A 16,350-nucleotide genomic window follows, 5' to 3' on the forward strand; every position below is an offset into this window, starting at 1 on the left:
GAAAAGATCAAGTGACTTAACAAAGGTCCCAATGAAGAACAATGGTCAGATTTTAAGCCCAAGTCTGAGTAACTTCAAGGCTGGGCTTGCACTTCTAAGCACCATGTCATATTTAATACAACTGCATTAAAACAAACCCAGTTAGAACTAAAGCACCTTTCATAGAGGCAGGCGGGGGGTGGGGATGGGAACCTGGGGATCCTGATGCTGAGAAATGTATACTGGTGGAAGGATGGGTGTTGGAACACTGTATGACTGAAATCCAATCATGAACAGTTTGTAAAGGTCTATCTCACAGTGATTCAATAAAAAAAGTTTAAAACAACAACAACAACCCGAGTATGGCCATGTTCTGAAGGTCTGTATTCTTAGAAGCCTATTAGAGGGGTGCAGGGGGAGCAGAGAGGGAAAGAGCTCAAGTGGTAGAGCATGTTCTTAGCATGTGCAAGGTGAGTTTGATCCCTGGCACCACATTGCTCCCACACAGCACTGCGGGTGTAGACCTGGGTTTGGAGCATCATCCCATGATCTCTATGGACCCAGGAGCATGTGTAAACAGTAGGTAAGGCATCCTGCTGGGATTTTAATGCATGGAACGTTTTCCTGTTTGTCTAGTTTAGGGGCCATACTCGGTAGTGCTCAGGGTTTACTTCTGGCTCATACTCAGGGAATCATTCCTGGTAGTGCTCAAGGATCAAACCAGGAAGGTCACATGCAAAAAAAGCACCTTATACCCTCTCATCCCAACATAGAAAGGGGGCCGTAATGAACACGACAGATGTCCTAGAACTGTTGTGGTCCCTTACAAGGGGAGGCAAATACTTTTTTTTATCTACTTCCTGAATCTCTTCCTCCAGATGCTTTGGGAAGGAAGCACATGATGATTGTATCCCACACTCAAATAAAAAAAGATTAAAAAGTAATTATTTTGTTCTTAAAGAAACAGAAATTCACATGAACTGAGAATTTTATACAAGACACTTCCTTTCATAGTTTTCCTAAGCACCCTCCAGCCAGGGACCTGAATGCCACCCATCTAGCAGGATAGAGAAATAGCTTGGACAGAACAGTGTGTTGCTATAGTCATATTTTATCTGGGGCCAGATCTGGCCACCAATGACAGTGAGGTACAGAAAATGATGTTTAAACAGATCGCGAGAGAAATAAAAACCCACAGCTGATCTCAGAAACGACTTCTTTGGAGCCATAAATGCCAAATCATCCCCTTGGAGGGCATAAAGCAGCTCTTTCTAGGGCCCTTGTGAGCAACTCAGCTCATCTGTCAGCAGGATTCCTGCAAATGAAGATAAAATACTTCTGCTCTCCATCAGCTGAGGCAGGTCTCAATGTCCCCCAGAATCTCTCCTGACCCAACTGACCTGTCCCCAACAAAGGGAAGCCTGGTTCTTGCTGGTTCAGAGATGCCCCTTTTAGTAAAAGTCGAGAGCCAACCACTGCAGAAAGAATTCTCAGCTGGCCTCTAATGGATGAGAGTAAGAGGAACACTGGACAGGTAAGCAACATCAACCTGGATGACCTGATGGGAAACCCAGTGATAAGTCAAAGGCAGATGTCCAAGGAAGGGGCTAGTCAAAGACTCCAGGGATAAAACTACACCACGACCATTATACGACCATTATACCATTATACTCCAGGGATAAAACTATTATACCATATACCATTATACTCCAGGGATAAAACTTTTTAGACAGTGGTGGCAGTTGCACCAACCCATGAAAGGACTTAATGCTGCTGAGGGTCCACTACACCATGACCATTATACGTGTTCTAGTAGTTCTTTAAGTCGAGAAAAAAAGCAAAACGTCCCGGGATGTTTTCAAGGCCACAGGAATTTCTTGTGAATTACATGGACAGTCAACATCAAACAGTTCCCACAAGTGTCCTGACCTCTATTTGCAAAGAAAATGTGTCCTTCTTAGGAAGTAGCAGGAGAAGAGAGGGAACTTGGGGCCAGAGACCCGAGTTTAGATCCTGGACCTTCCTTATTTATTGAGTGTTCTTAGGCAAGTTGACTAGTTCCTTAGGATCCGAATCTATTCCTAAATGTGTCATATGAAGAAAAGCTTCTGTTTGTTTGGGGACACACCCAGTGGCATTCAGGGCTTATTACTGGCTCTGTACTCAGGGCTCACTTCTTGTGATGCTCAGGCCCAGCTGTGTGGTGCCCAGATCTGGCGATGGTGGGGGTCCATCCACTAGGGCTATACTCAGCAGTGCAAGGGTGGCCAGGCAGTGCCAAAGATCCAACTTGCATATGCTGGGCATGTGCTCTACCACTTGAGTCATAGCCATGCCCCACGTCCTTTATTTTTAAAATGATTCTAGCACAGTGCTAGCAGACACATGAGAGATGTTACTAATTTTACCATTCAAACATGTCTCCTTTTCTTTTTTTTTCGCTTTTTGGGTCGCACCCGGAGATACACAGGGGCTACTCCTAGCTCTGTACTCAGGAATTACTCCTGGCAGTGCTCAGGGAGACCATATGGAATGCTGGGAATCGAACCTGGGTCAGCCAAGTGTAAGGCAAACTCCCTACCCGCTGTACTATCGGTCCAGCCCATGTATCTCCTTCTTTAGTAGACACTTCCCCACCAGAAGAAGAAACAGAGTGGAAACACAGAGAAAGATGTTCAAGGATTAAGACTCCTCGCCTGGCCTGAGAAGTATGGCCGACATCTGGCTCTTTATGCTTTTTTGTTCATTTTCAGTGCCAGAGATTGAACTGAGGGCCTTACACAGGCAGACAGCCATGGCCCCAGGCCCTTGGCTCTTGATTCCCAATCCCCATGTGGAAGAGAGTGGAAAAGGGTGTGGATCCATATCCTCTGCAGCAACACAGAGCAGCAGCTGAGTTTGGACCCTGGCGTGGGTGCCCAGGAAGACATCAGCCCCCTCAACTCTTCCACTGGGTCTGGCTGCCCGGCTTAGCACCTCTGACTCAGTTTAGAGGAGGCGGGCATGTCCTCAGCTGTGTTCAAAGGAGCTTTGTCCAGAAGATTCAGTGCCTTCCATCACCGCTCTTTTAGTTCTTCTTTAGTTACAATTCCACTCCTCTTTTGAGGAGGCATGGCTCAGGCTCAATTATTTTATTACACATTTCAAGCAGGGGGGGAAAAAAACCCTTAGCACTCAGCTAACTGCTCCTCATTCTTCCGTGCAGTTACTTTTTTGTCAAAGCACTGAGGACTGAATCCGGGGCCTTACACATGCAAGGTAAGTGCAAGTGCTCTACCACTGAGACATATTCCCAGTCTATCTTCTCCCCATCCTAAAAATGAAAGTATTATGCACAGAAAGCCTGCGGGCAGTGCGAGGATGCAGTAGGTTGGTGAGCAGCAGAGCTGACACCAGGAAAAAGCCTGCAATTGCTGGGTCTGGGCTGTTCTGACTCCGGTGGGTGAAATAAAGTCAGATGAAGACTATTAGGATGAGCTCTCACCTCTGCCCCACAGCAAAATTAAGTCTGTCCATCTCTGTGTCACCTGCAAGACCCATTTCTGTCCATTGCAAAAATGGACAGTGGGGGAGCGCCAGGATTCTCTGGAAAGGAGACTTCAAGGGTCACTCCAACAACAAGTTTTCCATCACAGAGAGGAGATGTATGCCTCATATAAATACATCTAATCAAAGTGCACAGGAAAGCTGTTTTATAAAACAAACTCCAGGAAGTGAAGTTGCCCCAAATGCTCTAGGCTGTCAGCAACAGGCCAACAACAGGGTATTTAATTGAGAGAGGACTGAGGTTGAAGGGGGGAAGCTGAAGGAGCTGTGGGGGGTTGGAGAGGTTGAAGGATGTCCTCTTCATCTCCCGCTTCCTCATCTCCTTCTTGTCCTCTGAAAATGATGGTTCCAGCTTGCTGTCGACAACCCAGTTTATAAAGTGGTTGAGAGAATGGATATTAGATAGTACAGAGAGTACGGTGCTTGCCTTGCATGCAGCCAGCCAAGTTGGATCCCGGGCACCCCATATGGTCCCCCACCCCCAAGATCCATCAGTATCATACCTGAGCACAGAGCCAGGAGTAGGCCCTGAGCACTGCTGGGTGTGACAGGAGGGGGGGAGGGAGAGAGAGAGAGAGAGAGAGAGAGAGAGAGAGAGAGAGAGAGAGAGAGAGAAGGAGGGAGGGAGGGAGGGAGGGAGGGAGGGAGGGAGGGAGGGAGGGAGGGAGGGAGGGAGAAAGAGAGGAGGGAGGGAAGGAGGGAATAAAGGTCAGTTAGGAGCAGAAGGGAAGTCAGAAAGATTATCCTGAGACACATAACCTTTCCTCCTCCCCCACCTAAGTACTCATTAACAGATGCAACAATCCCAACCCAAAGAGACAGAATGCTTGGCCTACTGTGATTACCAGCAAGCATCATGGAAATAGCAAAAGAGGCTAACTTGGGCAGTGGATAGGGGCTTGGATCTGGGGAGAATCCTGGAACAAGAGCTTGCCCGGGGCTCTGTGTTGAGGGTATCATTACTCCAGACGCTGGGCCAAGACACTGGTGTGTCGAGAGGATGAAACAGGAGGCTGTCCAGAGAGCCGGGGGAAAGCGTGGACGTGTTGCCTTTTAGTAGAAATCCTAAAGCTAGTCGAGGTGGAGAAGGTTTGCAAGTTAAGCAGCTGTGTTCCTGGAGGAGGCGGCATGGTTTTGTTGAGGTTACATAACAGGCAGGCTTTTGAAGAGGTGTTGCTGGCTTAGCATTGTCTTCCCCTTGGGCATAAACTCTGATTTTGTTTTAAGCACATTTCTTCGGTTTGACTTCAGAGCAGGTAAAAATCACCTCTGCCTAGCCAGAGCTCTGCAGGGTGGGAGCAGTCGGGGGAGGAGGGGAGGGATGGGAAATGCAATTTTCAGCAATTTGAGAGAGACTTTGAGCCGCTTCATGCCGCAGCGGGATGTGTTCCTGAGTTGGTATTTTCGGCAGCAGCACATCCAGGGCTTGTCTGGGACACTGAAGGAGGGCGCAGATGCAGGGGGAGGAGGCACGGCTAGCATGGGTCTGCCTGCTGGGGGCTTCCTTCAAGACTTGCAGGATCTTCATCCCTCCTTGAGCTGGGTCCAGCTGCCTCTTCTGCTCCTCACCTCCACCCCAAATTCAGAATTGGGTGTCCTAACTTCAGAATGAGTGAGTGGGTGCATTGGGGAGAAGGCCTTTAAAGAGAAGCTTGTGGAGGAATGAGGTTATTGGGGAAGGCGGGAGGGGACTGATCCAATTTAATATGCACCCTTCTAAGCAGAGGAAATGAGGCACAGAAGAGAGATCTTAGAAGAAAACATGATCCCGAGAGATAGTACCTGGAAGGGGGGGAGGGGGGTTTAAGGTGCTTGCCTAGAAGAAAAACACAAGGCTGACACTAGAAGATCAGACTTCCGGTCTCTGAAATAGTGAGGGAATCAGTTTCTGCAGGTAAGGTCCTGCTCTCCCACTGCCTGTGAGCAGGGGTGAAGAGGTTGAAGGTGTTGGGCTAAAGCAGTGGTTACCAAGAACCCTGGACAGACAGGAGCTAGTCCTAGGTGTAAAACCATTGAAATCTATTGTCTGAAGCCCCGCCCCCATCTACGTGGTCCTCACAGATGCTGCCCTCCCCTTCCTGTCCACCCCCTTCCCACCCCTCTCCACTCCCCACTCCCCCACCACACACACACACACACACACACACACACACACACACACACACACACACTTCACAGCTTGGCTGATCAGTTTTCCTCGTCCAAACTCTCTCCTTGTTCTCAGTCTAAGGAACAAAACAGAACGTGCTTCTCAAACGCTTTTTGACCACCCCCTACCCCCACTCCCCCCTTTCACACTCAAGACATGCTCAGGCTACTTCAGCGTGGGGTGTGTGTGTAGGAGGGGGGCGGTGGTTGTGCCAATAGGGAGAGAAAACCACCTGCCCTGGATTCCTCCTCCTCCACTGGGATTGGTGGGGCAGTGCAGACAGACAGACACAGTTCTCATGGAGATGCTCCAGCCACTACAGAGAAGGCTGAACATTCTGGTCAAAGAGGAAGCCCCTCTGCAAAGAGGGTGGGATTTCAAAGGCGTCCATTCTGCAGTGTTTGTTTCCCTGATACTCTGTACCCAGTGTTCATCTTCTCTTTTCTTCTCTCTACTTCCTCCATCCCCAGGAGAGTAACCATTGACTCATTGACAAGACCAAAGGGAAGATGCTAATAGAGATACTGAATGTGGTACGCAGTTTCCAAAACCAAACTGACCTGAGAGGGCTAAAAGGGGGAAATAAAATAAGAGTTTACCTGTAATTACCCAATAGTCTCTGGTTGTTTCTGATATGTCAAGGTTGGGATATTCCAGCGCTAAAACAAACAAGAAACACACCAAATTAAACAGGTTGCATATGCTGTTAAGGACATATATGACAAATGACCAAGCAGCAAAACCCTGCTTTATCATTCTTGGAACTCAAGATCATACAAGCCCAAATTACTGGGTAATGCAATCATGCAGTAAAAGAGTAACTTTCAGGTGAAATGATTGTTTTCTGGGATTTGTTGGTTTCTGTTCACTCAGTATTTTTATTAAAATTGCCTTAGGTGAACATCTTTAATATCAAGATCGACCACGTGAACCTGCCTTAACTATAGTGTTTTCTCTTTTGAAATCATTCAGTCAGGGGCCAGAGCAACAGTACAGTAGATAGGGCATTTGCCTTACATACAGCTAATCCAGTTTCAATCCCATATGGTCCCCCAAGACTGCCAGAAGGGGTCCCCGAGCCAGGAGTAAGTTCTGAATACAGTTGGGTATGGCCACAAAACAAAACAAAACAAAAACATCAACCATCACTAACTTTTTACATTTTTTTTGTCTTGGGGTCACACTCAGTGATGCTCAGGGGTTAATCCTGGCTCTGCACTCAGGAATTACTCAGGGGACCATATGGGATGCCAGGGATTGAATCCAGGATGGCTGCATGAAACACCCGACCTGCTGTACTATCGCTCTGATCCCATCACTAACTTTTTAAGGAATGATTATGGAATGGATGTTTTTTCCATTTTAAGAACTCAGTTTAGTAGCTGAATGCCTGTAACAAACAGTACAGGCCTTTATTAGGTGTGATCATCAATCAGAGTTAACACGTGTAAAAGACACAGCATCTGGCACAGAGTGAGTATTCAATACATCTTATTTGTTGTGGTTGATACTCATCAGAATACCAAGACGATAAAAGAAAATGAATTCCTCACATGTTGCCACATGACGTGTGCATCTTTATGACATGGTCTTTTCCATAAAATGCAGAGTCATTGTCCCTTACTACAGAAGGAATTTGTAAAAGCTTGGCATTGAACAGACATACAAAAACTTTTTTGCAGGACTATGGAGATGGCCCAGAGGACTGGAGCAGAGTCTTTGTATGCGGGAACCCCAGGGTTTTATTCCCAACACCATCTGGGCCCCTAATACCACCAGGAACAACCTCTGAACATAAGCTGGGGATAGTTCCCACAGCACTGCCAGGCATGACCTCCAAATAAAACAGTCACTGTCCTCCCGTTGTTCATCGATTTGCTCGAGCGGGCCCAGTAACGTCTCCATTGTGATAATTGTTACTGTGTTTGGCATATCGAATACGTCACGGGTAGCTTGCCAGGCTTTGCCATGTGGGCGAGATACTCTGGGTAGCTTGCCGGGCTCTCGGAGAGGGACGGAGGAATCGAACTCGGGTCGGCCATGTTGGCTGCATGCAAGGCAAACGCCCTACCCGCTGTGCTATCGCTCCATCCCCCAAATAAAACAACAACAAAAAATTTGTGCAGTTACTGTGTATTAAACAAGTACATTTATACCTATCTCATTTGCTTACAGCATCAAAAGGAATCAGAGAAATAGAAATATATCAGGCAGGAGCAATGGTATAGCAGGCAGGGCGCTCACCTCCATTGCCGTTAACCCAGGTTCCACCCCCCAGTTCCTGAGATCCATCAGGAGTGATCCCTGAGAGCAGAGCCAGGAGTAAGTACTGAGCACCTGGAGGTGTGACCCAAAAGCCAAAACAACAAGAACAGCAAAAATAGAGACATGCCGGCAAATCTGTATTAAACTAAGTGCCCGGGAACCTTAGAAACATGTACCAATGATTACCTTGAAGTGCACTATTGTAACTTTGCCTTGGGCTACCAAATAAGAGTCAGGGTACAAAATGTAGGCTGTGCAGTTTCCCGCAGTCCCTGCCTGATGCATGGTAATGATGATTATGTAACGGAAGTAATCGAGACCGATGAGGACACCAGCCTATGGGGACTTCATCAAGGGAAGTCATGAAGCTGACTGTATATAAGCTGCATTATGGTAACTACTGCCAGGGTGGGGTTGCATTTGAGGATGGCAGATGCAGACGTCGGGGAAGCCAAAACGCAGACTACCACCGGCAAAGATGCTCTCGCCAGGCAGCTGGGTTCAGACCTGGATCCAGGTCCCCCTCGCTATGTGAATGGCAGGTTTCTCATTAATCCTCTTTAAAAAAAAAACTGAATCACTGTGAGATAGTTACAAAGCTTTCGTGATGGGGTTCTAGTCATACAATGTTCCAACACCCATCCCTCTGCCTGTATACATTTCCCACAACCAATATCCCCCATACCCCTCCTGCCACACCCCACACCTCAGCCTGCCTCTATGGCAGGCACTTTTTTTTTGGGGGGGGTTCATACCCAGTGATGCACAGGGGCTACTCCTGGCTCATGCACTCAGGAATCACTCCTGGCGGTGCTCAGGGGACCATATGGGATGCTGGGAATCGAACCCGGGTCGGCCACGTGCAAAGCAAACGCCTACCCACTGTGCTATCACTCCAGCCCCTATGGCAGGTACTTTTCTTCTTCTTCTTCTTCTTCTCTCTCTCTCTCTCTCTCTCTCTCTCTCTCTCTCTCTCTCTCTCTCCTGTGCATTACAATTGGGTTTGCAATACAGATACTGAGAGGCCATTATGTTTGGTGTCTTTTACCTACTTTCAGCACACACCTCCCATCCAGAGCAATCCCTTCCAACTGTCATTGTCATAGTGGCCCCTTCTCTATCCCAACTGCCCTCTCCCCCAGCCCTTGAGGCAGGTTTCAACAGAGGACCAATCCGCTTGAGGCTTCAATTTTCTTCTTTGAAGCATGAGACTAATGCTGCACACCTCGCTACATCCACGTCCCCACTCCAGCAATGTAGGGTGATGGAGTAGATGGAAGGAGATGAGCTAGGTGCAAGGGGAAGGCATGTAGGAATATTTTTTTAGAGCACACAAACAATTCAGTCCCCAGTTAACATACATTTCAGCTGTTCTGTGATAGAAAAGTCAATATGGGGGTGTGGCACAAGAAGTATTTGCTCAAGGGAGGAAGGCTCCAGGGAAAGGATGAAGGTGGCGTGCCCAGAGGCTGCGTGCATACTCACGTTCTGCAATGGTGAGCGGCGGGTAGGTGAGGTAGAACCCCACCAGCTCGGCCGAGAGCTGGCGGAGGAGGCTGCTGGCGACCGTGCCGTTGAGGAACGAGCTCCGATTGCCCACCACATACACCAGCGTGACTGTCTGGGAGGCGTTGGATGTGCTGACAATCTGAATCGACATGGGAGGAAAGAGTGAAGGGAAACATGGTAAATAAGATGAGGATCTGTTTCTTGGAGACCGTGGGAGGGGTAGTCTAAGCAGAAGCCGAGGGTAGGAATGAAAAGGGGGTGAGATAAGAGCAAGGATAAGACTAGAATAAGAAGAGAATTCATTTTCTGATTGCTTTGTGCCACACAGACTGTGTTAAGGACATGTTATCTCATTTAATCTTTTCCATGCACTCAAAATGTCTCCATTTTACAGAGGAGGAAACTGAGGTCTCAGATGATCAAGAGACATGCCCTAGGTCACAGAGCTAATAAGGGATGGAGCCAGGATTCAAAGACAGGCAAGCTGACCAGCTGCACATTTTAACCACGTGTGTGTAAGTGTGGTGTGATGTGCTATGGAATGTGTGTGTGTGTGTGTGTGTGTTTTCTAGAGTTTAAACTGTCTCCAGTTCCTTTTATCATTCTGAAAACTATAAATCTCAGAAATGTTCATTTTTTTTTCTTTTTGGGTCACACCCAGTGATGCTCAGGGGTTACTCCTGGCTCTGTACTCAGGAATTACTCCTAGTGGTGCTTGGGGGACCATATGGGATGCCAGGGACCAAACCCGGGTTGGCCTCATGCAAAGCAAATGGTTTACCCACTGTACTATTGTTCCAGCTCCAGAAATGTTAAATTTAAGGAGGATAACTGTTCTGACAGCAAAAGCCTGAGACTAATGCTAGGGAATTTTAAAGCTGAAAGGATAGGGCTGACCCTCAACTCAGTGAAGAAAAGGGTGACAGCACTTTATTATGAAAGAATTCAGAAACATACATTATTTGCTTCTTTCAAGAGTGGTTGCTTCTCCTGATTGCTCATTCTTTCAGCATTAACTAGGTAAATATTACCATGAGAAGTGTGACTTTCTTCTACCATTTGTCTAAATCCATACTCTCATCGAGATTAGAAACATTTTTTATTTGTTTTTAACAAACTCTTGTGTCCAGGGCTGACTTTCAATTTTGGGGGCGGTGGTGGGGGCAAACCTGGGTGCTCAGGGCTTACTCCTGGCTCTGTGTTCAGGGACTCACTCCTGGTAGTGCTTGGAGGACCACGTGGGGTGCTGGGGAGTGAACCTAGGTCAGCTGCGTGCAAGGCAAAAACCGTGCCTACTGTACTATCTCTTTAGGCCCCTATTTTTAAAAAGTAATTAAAAATATATGGTTTATGTAACATTGCTATAACAGTGTTAATGTTTATGATACACAAAATTACTGCACCCCGCTATCAAAATGCCTGTGACCCTCCACTATTGTCCCCACGTCACCTCTAGTCTACCTCTTCGTCCTACCACCCCCATTGCCTGGTAATCAGTTTTGTTAGCAAGTAGAAAATGAGGTTTTCTGGATCAATGTATGGACAAAAATATGCCGTGGGCAAGGTCTGAAAAGCAGAGGCAGGAGGAAGACATTTGGTTTAGTGAGAGTCTTGGCCAGTTGTTCGGGTGCCTGTACCTTCCCCTCCAGAACCTCCTTCTTTTCTCATATCACCCTGCTCTGAGCCCCTCATTGGTTCCTCTGCACTCTAGCTTCAACTGATGGAAGCTTGAAAGAATGGGAGAAAATTAGAGGAGGCAAGAGATGGAGAACTCTATGAGGAAATCAGGTACGCCCTAGGTTCCAATGGTGCTGAAGTAAATGAGCCCCGAATCTTGTCTTGACACCTTTAACCAATCCCTGCTTCTTCTTCTTCTTCTTCTTTTTTTTTTTTACTTTTTGGGTCACACCTGGTGATACACATGGGTTACTCCTGGCTCATGCACTCAGGAATTACTCCTGGCAGTGCTCAGGGGGGACGGTATGGGATGCTGGGAATCGAACCAGGGTCAGATGCGTGAAAGTGCAAGGCAAACACCCTACCCACTGTGCTATCTCTCCAGCCCTATCCCTGCTTCTTTTTGCTTAAGTTTTGGATGCCTTTCTGTCACTTGCAACCAAAAAGTTCTGACTGAATAAAATGTAATCTAGTCCCTGATATTAATGCTCTACACGTAAAAATACAAAGAACGATAAAACTGTCACTTTTTCAATAGCACTTTGAGCAAAGCAATTAAATAAATATTTATGTGTTCTTCCTTATTTCACCAAGGAGCCCCACAAATTCTATTAAATACACTAAAAAGGGAAGTATTCGTGCAAAACCAGGTCCTGGGGAAACAAAAACGACAGCCCCAGGGGATGGTGAGCATATTATTATCTATGTATGACAAAGGGGCCCAGAGGGCTGTTAAGTCCAGACTCTGGGCTTTCCATTAGCCAATGCAAAAATGAATCTAGTGATTAATACGCCCATTATCAATTCATACTACTTTCAAGAGCTGTTGATATGTTCAAGGACCTCTAAAATTTATTCAATGCAATTTTCAAATTGCCTGTTGCAATCTCTTCTAAGGAGGCTTGTTACTGGCTTCATAGTTTCATCTCCAGACTCACAACACAAGAGATGCAATTTTGTAGTTACTGTTTGCATTTTGTTGGGGGGCCACATCCAGCAATGCTCAGAAGGTCACTTTTGGTGTGTAGAGTTGCATGAGAAGCAAGCGCTCTAGTTCTTGGAATTATCTCTCTGGCCCAAGAGAGGCTTCTGTTGACCCTAGGCAGCTTGCTCATCTGAGTGTCCTATTCAATGCCTACTTAATAGAAGAACTCAGTAAATCTGTGTTTAGTGAATACAATTAAAGTCTGCTCTGCTTCAAAACTCTTAACTAGACTCTCACACCTGTGGGGATCACAAATCCAATTAGAGAGAAAAACATCTCCCTCAAGAGAGCTGAGTCATTCTCCTTACATAAATCTCACATCTATAGCACATTTTTAGATCTTAGTTTAATATGAACTAAGTCATAATGAGATACTTCCATATACGCTTTGGATAAGTCCAGAACAGGAATACTGTTCATTTAAATTAAATAATATGGGTTCTACTTCTTACTGGCTTCACTGTACTTGACTTATGCTAAATGTCAACTTCAAAATCATTGGGTTTAACTTCAAAGATATATATTCAATTAAAAGAAAGACATTATTTAGTACAGTTAGAGAAATTTGAGGGATGGATGGGTATCATTAAGAAGTTTTGATTACAGTGGGATATTTATTTAACTGGGGAAAAAATGTTCTGAGAAAGACTTTGTCTACCATAAATCCAGGATGGTGTATTATAGTATACAGGACTCGCAGTTTCTTGGGAAAAGAACCATTTATTGGGCCAGACAGCAAAGTCGACCCTAGTTCAATCCCTGGCACTCCATATGGCCCCCTGAGCATTTCCAGGAGTGATCCCTGAACCTAGAGTCAGAAATAAGCCCTAAGCGCCATCAGGTATTACTCTAAAATGAACAAAAAAGAATCCCATTTATAGCCAGAGATGGAGCTCAGTAGTAGAGTGCATACCTTGCATGAATGAGGCTCTGGATATGAATCCCTGGCACCACACACACACACACACACACACACACACACACACACACACACACACACCTCTTCATTTCTGAAACATAGCACTAGTACTAGTATAGTTATGTGGATAAAACTATGGTCTTGGGCTCAATTCTTTATCATACTCACTACCATCTGTGTGGAAGTTCACTAATCTCAGTTCCCTGTTCTGTGAAATGGAGATAACAATACTACAGAAGGATGTCTTGAGGGTTATGTAGCAAAACACCAGTCTAATACATAGCACACTCTTGACATATAGTAAGTCCTAAATATAAAATGAGTGTGTAGCACTGTAGCACTGTCCTCCCGTTGTTCATCAATTTGCTCGAGTGGGCCTGGTAATGTCTCCATTGTGAGACTTGTTGTTACTGTGTCTGGCATATCGAATACATCACGGGTAGCTTGCCAGGCTTTGCCGTGCGGGCAAGATACTCTCGGTAGCTTGCCAGGCTCTTCTAGAGGGGTAGAGGAATCAAACCTGGGTCAGCCAGGCTGGCGGCGTTCAAGGCAAACGCCCTACCTTGCACGCTATTGCTCCAGCCCTAGGAGGATAATATTAAAAAAATATATAGTGTGTGTACAAGGATATAGTGGGTGGAGGATAGTTAAGATAGAGGAAGGTCCATTATGACAACATTAGTTGAAAATGATCACTCTGGACAAGAACTGAGTGTTGAAAGTAGGTAAAGGGATATTCATGATAACTTTTCAGCATCTGTATTGCAGACCATAATGCCTAAAATGAGAGAATGATAAAGAGAGAGAGAGAAGACAGGTACTTGCCATAGAGGCAGGCTAGAATGGAGGTGGTTTGGGGGGGTGTGGGGAGGGGAGGGAAACTAGGGACATTAGTGCTGGGAAATTACTCTAGTGGAGGGATGAGTGTTGGAACATTATATGACTGAAACCCAATCATGAACAGCTTTGTAAAGCTCTGTCTCACAGTGATTCAATAAATAAAAAATTAATATTAAAAAGTGTGTGTATTTAAACTAAGGTGACTGTTCTTGTGGAAGTCTAGAAAATAATTTAATGCAAATCACAGAACAGATCAATCTTGATGAATTGGCTCATTCAAATTGATTTACTTTACTGTAGACTTTTGACATATCTAATACAGCTAGTTCAATTTTTTAACATAATAAAAAGCACTGGGAAGGCTGGAAGACTGTTCATCTGGGGAAATACACGTAAAATCCCTCCTCACCTGAATAGTCAAGTTGCTCTTGGTGTTCAGGACTTTCCTCTCAGCATCCTGGAAGGCCTTCTGCAGCCTGTGTTCCATTGTCTGAGCAAATTTGCAGGACTGTATGTTGTCAGATTGGCTTACAAACTGCAGAACTAGAAAGAGAATCATAAATCAATACTCACCAGAACTGTGTCTCTGACCATTGGATTTAATAATAAGCAGTAATGACACAAAACAGCATTGTTTTATATGATTTTACACAAATTAAAGACAGGGTTTAGTTACAGTTTTGAAAGTGACTCTTACAAAGACAGTCTACAGAATGGGAAAGGATATTCACTGAATACACATCTGACAAGGAGTTGATATCAAGGATATACAAAGTACTGGTTGAACTCCACAAGAAGAAAACATCCAACCCCATCAAAAAATGGGGCAATGAAGTGAACAGAAACTTTCTCAAAGAAGAAATCCGAATGGCTATAAGGCACATGAGAAAATGCTCCACATCATTAATCATCAGGGAGATGCAGATCAAAACCACAATGAGATACCATCTCACACCTCAGAGACTGGCCCACATTCAAAAGAACAAAAGCAACCGATGCTGGCGTGGATGTGGCGAGAAAGGGACACTCCTTCACTGTTGGTGGGAATGCCGACTAGTTCAGCCCTTTTGGAAAACAGTATGGACGTTTCTCAAAAAATTAGAAATTGAGCTCCCATTTGACCCAGCAATACCACTTCTGGGAATATATCCCAGAGAGGCAAAAATGTGTAGTCGAAGTGACATCTGCACTTGTTTGTTCATCGCAGCACTCTTTACAATAGCCAGAAACTGGAAGAAACCTGAGTGCCCAAGAACAGATGACTGGTTAAAGAAACTCTGGTACATCTACACAATGGAGTACTATGTAGCTCTTAGAAAAGATGAAGTCATGAAATTTACATACAAGTGGTACAATATGGAAAGTATCATGCTAAGCGAAATGAGCCAGAAAGAGAGGGATAGACATAGAAAGATTGCATTCATCTGGGGGATATAAAGCAACAAAATATGAGATTAATACCCAAGAATAGCTGAGATCAACACCAGGAGGATTACTCCATAGCTTAGAGGCCAGCCGGGTATTCTAGGGGAAAGGGCAGTTCAGATAGAGAAAGGAGCACCAAATAAAGGGTGTTTGGAGGATCCTCCCAGGAGGGGAAATGCATGTTGAAAGTAGACTATGGACTGAACATGTTTGCCACTCAATGCCTTTTTTGCAGACCACAACACCCAAAAGGAGAGAGAGAACAAAAGGGAATGCCCTGCCACAGAGGCAGGGTGGGGGGGGGGGGTGGGGGGGGATATTATCCATGGTGGTGGAAAATGGGCACTGGTGGAGGGATGGGTATTTGATCATTGTATGACCGAAACCCAAGCACAAAGATTTGTAAATCTACAACTGTATCTCATGGTGCTTCACTAATAAAATAAATAAATAAATAAATAAATAAATAAATAAATAAAAATGCTTAAAAACATTGGTTTTCAATCACCAGTCCATGTATGGGTGCAATACTCAGGTAAAGAAATGTTGAAAAACACTGGTTTATGACCATAGTTATAATTGCTGGTTTATAGTCTGATACACAAGACAGATGATAGTCCACAGATGTGAAAAAGTTGACGAATTCTAGTTTAAAACATAAAAGAATTAAAAGCATGTTGGAGCCAGAATATTCTTCCAACAAAAAGGACTGTGATTTTATTTGAATGAAACATTCAGACATCTATTCCAACGATGACAAAAAGCAACCTAAGATAGCTTGTGTCTTCTTATTTCTTTGGAGGGGAAATAAAAACAATCAATTGACCTACATTACTAAGTTGATTGAGTCTTTGAATTCAATAATTTCTCCGCTCTTGTGGTTTTCAGACCACAAGAACAGAAGCACCAGGGAGCTTGAATGAAAGAAACTTTCCAAGACCTAAGCTTTGAAATTCTTTTTTTTTTCCAGCAGTATCTGGAACATGTGGATGCAAAGCAAATATTTCACATAGACTCAATTCATACAGTGTCCACTGATCACAGAGAAAAAAATTC

The 16,350-nt window shown here is 45.0% G+C and overlaps 1 protein-coding gene across 1 annotated transcript in view; it reads right to left on the reverse strand.

Annotated features, from left to right (window-relative positions):
- Positions 1 to 16,350, reverse strand: part of KIAA1549L (KIAA1549 like) — a 310,071-nt gene that overhangs the window by 103,397 nt on the left and 190,324 nt on the right. Inside the window, exons 6-8 of the mRNA XM_056135481.1 lie at positions 14,279 to 14,412; positions 9,425 to 9,587; positions 6,274 to 6,333 (exon numbers count right to left, since the gene is read on the reverse strand). Coding sequence (XP_055991456.1) covers positions 6,274 to 6,333; positions 9,425 to 9,587; positions 14,279 to 14,412 — 357 coding nt within the window. The remainder of the gene's footprint in view (positions 1 to 6,273; positions 6,334 to 9,424; positions 9,588 to 14,278; positions 14,413 to 16,350) is intronic.

The sequence above is a fragment of the Sorex fumeus genome, unplaced genomic scaffold (assembly GCF_029834395.1).
Source record: "Sorex fumeus unplaced genomic scaffold, SorFum_2.1 ptg000007l, whole genome shotgun sequence".
Lineage (NCBI taxonomy): Eukaryota > Metazoa > Chordata > Mammalia > Eulipotyphla > Soricidae > Sorex > Sorex fumeus.